Source organism: Glandiceps talaboti, chromosome 14, assembly GCF_964340395.1.
Source record: "Glandiceps talaboti chromosome 14, keGlaTala1.1, whole genome shotgun sequence".
Classification (NCBI taxonomy): domain Eukaryota; kingdom Metazoa; phylum Hemichordata; class Enteropneusta; family Spengelidae; genus Glandiceps; species Glandiceps talaboti.
Genome location: NC_135562.1, coordinates 21,102,892 through 21,109,256, shown reverse-complemented (window position 1 = coordinate 21,109,256; position 6,365 = coordinate 21,102,892). Strand labels below are relative to the sequence as shown.

At 39.8% G+C, this 6,365-nt stretch overlaps 1 protein-coding gene across 1 annotated transcript; it reads left to right on the top strand.

Moving 5' to 3' along the window:
• Positions 1 to 504: 504 nt before the first annotated feature.
• Positions 505 to 2,545, top strand: LOC144445637 (transcription factor Sox-11-A-like). Its single transcript, XM_078135262.1, has one exon. The coding sequence runs from the start codon at positions 720 to 722 to the stop codon at positions 1,767 to 1,769; it is 1,050 nt and encodes a 349-aa protein (XP_077991388.1). The 5' UTR covers positions 505 to 719; the 3' UTR covers positions 1,770 to 2,545.
• Positions 2,546 to 6,365: the final 3,820 nt, after the last annotated feature.

Sequence of the window (6,365 nt, the reverse complement as noted above, 5' to 3'; positions counted from 1 at the left end):
TTTCTCTCGTTGTGAATTCTAATAACCAAATCACCACCACGTCTTCGCGTGCCATGCAAATCTTGCTGAATAGCCACACTACAAATTATGCAGTGTCAATGCTAATTATACTACGAAAACAATTTCACCTATTTCAAAAAAAATAATGCCTGAATTACCGGAGAGCTTACTAAGATGTGCTAATTAACATGTGTCAATTTTATTACATAATCTCCAAATTGTGATCTCTGAATGCTTTTTCGATGTTCATTCACTTTAACCCATTTTAGTGATATCACAATTTTTTTCGAAAAGAATTCGGCAAAGTTTCTTTGCTATTGAAAGCATGGTGTGTTGTTACAGTGTAATCTGTGTAGTCGTGTTTTCCTATATACCGTACACAAGGCTTGATTTTACGCGTACTGGCAAGCCCGCCCCCTTAGGTTTAATACTGTTTATATTAATGAGCCAATCAGGGCATCGGGGCGTGGCTAAGCATTCCTGACCTTGCAGCTCATTGGCAGACAGCTTCGAAGCGTGGCCTATAATAATCCCAAAAATTGTCGTGTACACATCATTTGAAGCTGGAGATCGCTTCCTGTCTGGAAGCACAGCTGTTCGTTCATGTGCCATCAAACACATAGTAGTGACTTATTTTCACCTCAAAGTTTGTAACAGTGACTTGAATTTGACATTTTCATCACATTCCTATAAGTTGACCAGTTTTCTTATTGGCCATCATGGTTCCACAGACGTCCAGCTTACCAGGCGGTAACCATTCCTCGGGCCCCAGCTCTCCAGCCAACTCAGATAGCGGCAGTTCGTACTCCACCGACAGTGCCATGGATATAAGTACATCGGTGCTTGGAGAAGAGTCGACTGGTGTGTGTGCTACAAATTGGAAATCATCAACTGGTCACATCAAACGACCCATGAATGCCTTCATGGTTTGGTCACAGATCGAAAGAAGGAAAATTAGTGAGTACCATCCTGACATGCACAACGCCGAGATTAGCAAACGACTCGGTAAGAGATGGAAGCTGCTCAACGATACCGAGAAACAACCGTACGTCGAGGAGGCCGAGCGTCTGAGGTTACTCCACATGCAGGAATACCCAGACTACAAGTACAGACCACGAAAGAAGGTCAAGCCCAGCAAACCTAGTGAAACCAGCAGTCGCAGCCACAGTTCCAAGCATAAGGGCCATCACCATTCCAAACACAAGAGTTTCAAGTTGACCCAGACCAGCACAAGCCGAGACAGACTTCCAAAACTGAAATTGACTGTCGATAAGAAATTCAAGGACAGTATCAAGGCAAGCAGATCTGTTGAGGTCTCGGTAACTCAGCGTACTCCCCCAGCCAAGGTTCCCTCCAGCCCGACCGTCGCGGCACCCGACTCACCGCCAGATTCACTTAGTTTTTATGAGGACATTGAAAAGACATATACACACGAGAAAGAAATCAGGAAACTGGACACTGTACCTACGGCAAATGAATCAGTCTGTCATACGACGGCGGTCACAACAACAACCACCACCACCAACACACAACAACACGGTACTTCCGAAGCCGAAGACTTCCCGTTCCCCACAAACTGGCCTGCTTTTGAACTTGCTAGTCTTAATTTGAGCAATCTTACGGAGGACCTCAGTCCTTTCACGTCAGACTCTTGCAGTAGTACGGGAACACATTTTGAATTTCCGGACTATACGACACCTGAAGTAAGTGAGATGATTGAAGGCGAGTGGCTTGAATCAAGTATAGCTTCGCTTGTGTCGACCAATTGAACCGTTTACCGGCTCTGTGTATAGTCAGCTGGTAAACTCGCTCAGACTTTGAACCTTAAATAAGAGAGACTACAGTACCGGCGTTGTTTTGTATTTTACAGACACACCGGTCAGATAAGTTATATATATTTATACAGTTTTATGCAATTTTCTACCTGAGGTTTTTTCCAGACGTACTCCAATCCAAATAACCAAATTTTTTGAAAAAATTATTTTTCATTGAGAATCTTACACTGTGGCAATCAAACGTCTGGGTGTTTACATAGTCCATACTACACATGGACCTACTTCGACTATTTTGTATATGATGTTCGAAAACAGATATTTTGGATTTCTTGTCCAATCATGGCATGGCAGCCCGAAATGTTTACACATTGAAGCTAGCGGAGATTTTGATCAACTTGTTAAAAATCATGTATGTATATTGTAGAGTTTTGCTAAATAATTTCATGCGCTCTTTTTTGTAAATTCTGTCTAGTTTTAATATTCCAGAAATATAACTTTTGTCTATTATTCCGTGTCCTCTGCCTTTATCCATTAGCGCTATGTAAAAAAAATCTGCAAATTTGAAAAAAAGGTCACATTTGTGTATATCAAGTATTTGCAGGAGAGAGCTAGGTTTTCTATAGGTGTCAACATGTTTATGTGCATATATCTTTCCTTTTTAAAAAAAAATCATGTTATTTCATAAGACGTGCCCGGGTCAGGGGAAAATATATCCATGAGATATTGTAATATATTTTTTGCTAGAACTGTTTTTTTGATCATTTGATATATCTTTGGTACAAGTTCGTAGTAAAAATAACAAATTTCATTGAATTCATTTGGTGTGTGTGTTACATTATTTACCCATTATTCCCCCGTTAATACATACAGCGTTACTCGTTCGCTCTTTGTGGAGGCCATCAATGGGGGTATTTCAATTGTCTATTATATGCATGGCCGAGTGTGTGTATGTGTGTAAGCGGTCAGTTCAATTTTTAAGCCCACTGCCCACGCAGGAAATTACCAAATATTTTTGTCTTGAGTTTATTTCGAGCACTATGATAAAACGTGTGACCCCTAACAGAACGTAGAGCACAGAGTTCATGTAAAGTAACACGCCTGACAGATATCCTTGGAGAACTTTGAATAACGTGCATGTACACAGTACACTGCGTTACCAAATCCACGGGTTTTGTTTTAACACCATGCATGTAGACCCAGCTGTCCCGGGTTTAATTTGTTTTACATATCGATCGGGGCAGGACCCCCTAATGCATATTGGACATCCGTCCTGTTAAATGTCTCCATGTGTGTGGCGAGATCATCGTCGTGTCCCAGCTCCCCAACCCTCCGAATACATCTTCATGGTATTTCCAAAGCCTCTTTACCCTTGCCTGCATTTGTATTGTTAGCCTAATTCCTTGACGCGGCCAAGTCAATGTTTTGACTGTCAGTGACGCTGACAGATTATTAAGCCGGGGTTAGTCAGCTGTCCGTATTCTCCACGAACCTAATGAATCACACACACAGGTCATACTTGTCATTATTATACAAAAACAGAATCATTCGGAGAAAGTTTACGTATACTTAACATTCCAAAAATTATTATTGATTACACAGATGACAAACTCTGACTCACAAATATGAATGTCAAATTGATGTACTGGCTTCGGCCCTCGGGGTAAGGATTTACTATATCTCGCGTTGCAACGTCTATTTAAATCTACATATGTTTACCGCCGCGGGGATGTTACATAGATGACTCGGTCAGTCTATATTGATTTGCTGACCTACACGACAAAAATATCCCAAAATCGCCCGGGTTACAAGCCAAGAACAGCATCCCATAAATCACCGCAAATGTTTAGCATGAAACTGGTAATGCACCTCGACTATGAACTGACACCGTCAATGGAAATGTTTTCCGACACTGGAATTTTTGACTACCGCTACTTTGATAATGCGGAATGTAATCACTTCATAGAGTTCAAACCGAGAAAAGAAACCGTGTCGACACTTTATCGACTTTTCGCGCCAAATTGGGTAAACCCTGACGAGTTCAGTTGATTTGCTGTCGCCAGTGTTTGTTCACGCTGCATAATAATGTTTACTCGCCGAGTTTAAGTTTTGACCCGCTAAACATCAGCTGTTTGCACCGGCAGGTCATCGCCGGAAAACGCACCGTGGTCAGCACGGTTCTAATTTCATGTCTGTAGACCCCAGGCGAGCTAGCTATCCGACGGCATCCCAAAGGAATCATTCCATATACCATGTAAATTAGACTATAAGCAACAGATAAGACCTTTAGCAAGACAAAAATACGATTTCTGACGCCCCTTTTGTAACAGTGTGTGCACAATGTTACGTTACACCCTCTGTTAAATGTGGTTTGGTGTACGTGCACATACAGCCTTGGCCTGATTTGTATACACACATCATTGCGATTTACAAATGGACGTGTACATTTGACAACACCGTCCACAATTCAAGGCCGTATGTACTATCGCTTACATTTCTCTTGGCCCTATTATTCAGTGTAAAAATAGACTATAATGTGTAACACGTCCAGAATTGCAGTACCAAAACTGATTTGGTCTCAGTATACACACAACCATGTTTATCACAACACACTTTTGGAAGTCTAATAAGACCCCCCCCCCCCCCAACAAGATTTGCATACAATTTTGAATTTCCTTCCCGGTGTCACTCACACAGTATAAAAGCAAGGTACCTGGATTTGGTTGCCATAGTGATATACGATAAAATAGCTCTTCACGCAGTTTCAACACTGGGTTGGCACAAGCAAGTGTTTACATTCCAAACGGCCAGCGAATGATAAGAATTTGTGGCTTGTTACTATAGCAACGATTAAAAATAGAAACTGCTACATTGCTGGTAACAATGGAATGGTGCACATACATGGTTAAACTTGTCAACAAATATAATAATACAAACAACCTGATCATCGGATGATCTTGAATCTTGATGGTGAGAGTGTTATAAGTAACAAACACATTTTGCTATTTATTTACACAATCAGTGTGTCTAAAATAACACTAACTTTAACACATTCACACTCGTAGTTACTGGTAAACACATCAACTATTGGTAGAATTAAAACATCATAGTATAAAAGTATAAAAAGTAACTTCCAATTTCATACAATTTGATAAACCAACGAACACGACTCGTGTCTACGTCTACACTAGTACATTTGCATAAAATAATACACAGCTCTACCGCTCTGCCACCTGCCAGTGTGGGTCACGTGACGGTTTTGACAAAACAGGGTCAAATTCACACAATACCATAAAGTCCTCATCCCGAATTTCTGATTTGAATACCCACAATACAGTTAACGTGTGTGACAAATAAACACGCATCAATTTGAAAACTCCATATTTTTTTTATAACCGTATGTATGTATGTATGTATGTATGTATGTATGTATGTATGTATGTATGTATGTATGTATGTATGTATGTATGTATGGATGGATGGATGGATGGATGGATGGATGGATGTATGTATGTATGTATGTATGTATGTATGTATGTATGTATGTATGTATGTATGTATGGATGGATGGATGGATGGATGGATGGATGGATGTATGTATGCCTGCCTGTCTGTCTGTCTGTCTGTCTGTCTGTCTGTCTGTCTGTCTGTATGTGTGTGTGTGTGTGTGTATGTATGTATGTATGTATGTATGTATGTATGTATGTATGTATGTATGTATGTATGTATGTAGACTAATGTACTTTATAAACCCGTCTCTAGAATGTTGAGATGTATGAATACCATAAAGTCCTTTTCCACTTCAATAATCTATATTATCACTTAGGTCTATCTATGACATGATCGTCACTGTCGGTACCATTATATGATAGTTGCTACTGCTGTCTTTCTACAGTATTAATAATATCACTTGTATATAGGTGAAGAAAGTTTGCCCCGTATAATCTCGTAGTAGAATGACTGTGTTTGAAAGCCCGCTGATTCATCACCTACATAATTTAATTATGCACAACAGATTGCAAAACAAAATATTTGCGAACAATGACACATAGACCGACATCCGATGTCTGTTTTAGATACTGGTACAACATACCTTAAATTATATAAAAATAGAAGCGACACGGGCACACGCCAGATGTGGAAGTGCCAGTATTGGGCAATCAATTTGGAAAGGAGTTTGACAACGTTTCATTAAAATTGTGATGAATAAAAGTAGTTATTTTTATCGAGACTGTCATCCATTCAACTATTGTCATTATATTGTTCAAGGGGGCGCGGTCACCAAACCGTGAAATGTACGGGCTGTAATGGACTACATCCCTGTACACCTATATAGAGGGGCGAGGCCAATTTGATGAATTACCACCGAGCAGGATTGTTTGTGAGAATGAAATCATATTTTATAGGCTTGGATCGTCAATATCTATTGTATTTGTAATTTCATCAGTTCGCGGTAAATTTCTCTCAAAAAGATTTTTTTTGTTGCCAAAACTTGTGGGTATTCCATTTTGTTTTTTGGAACTATAACTTAATTCAATGACTGCATTTGATTTACAAGAAATATTTTCAAGGCCCAGAATTTAACCCCAGGCT

Coding starts and splice junctions, on each gene's coding strand:
- LOC144445637 (XM_078135262.1), top strand. CDS start 720: ATGGTTCCACAGACGTCCAGCTTACCAGGCGGTAACCATTCCTCGGGC.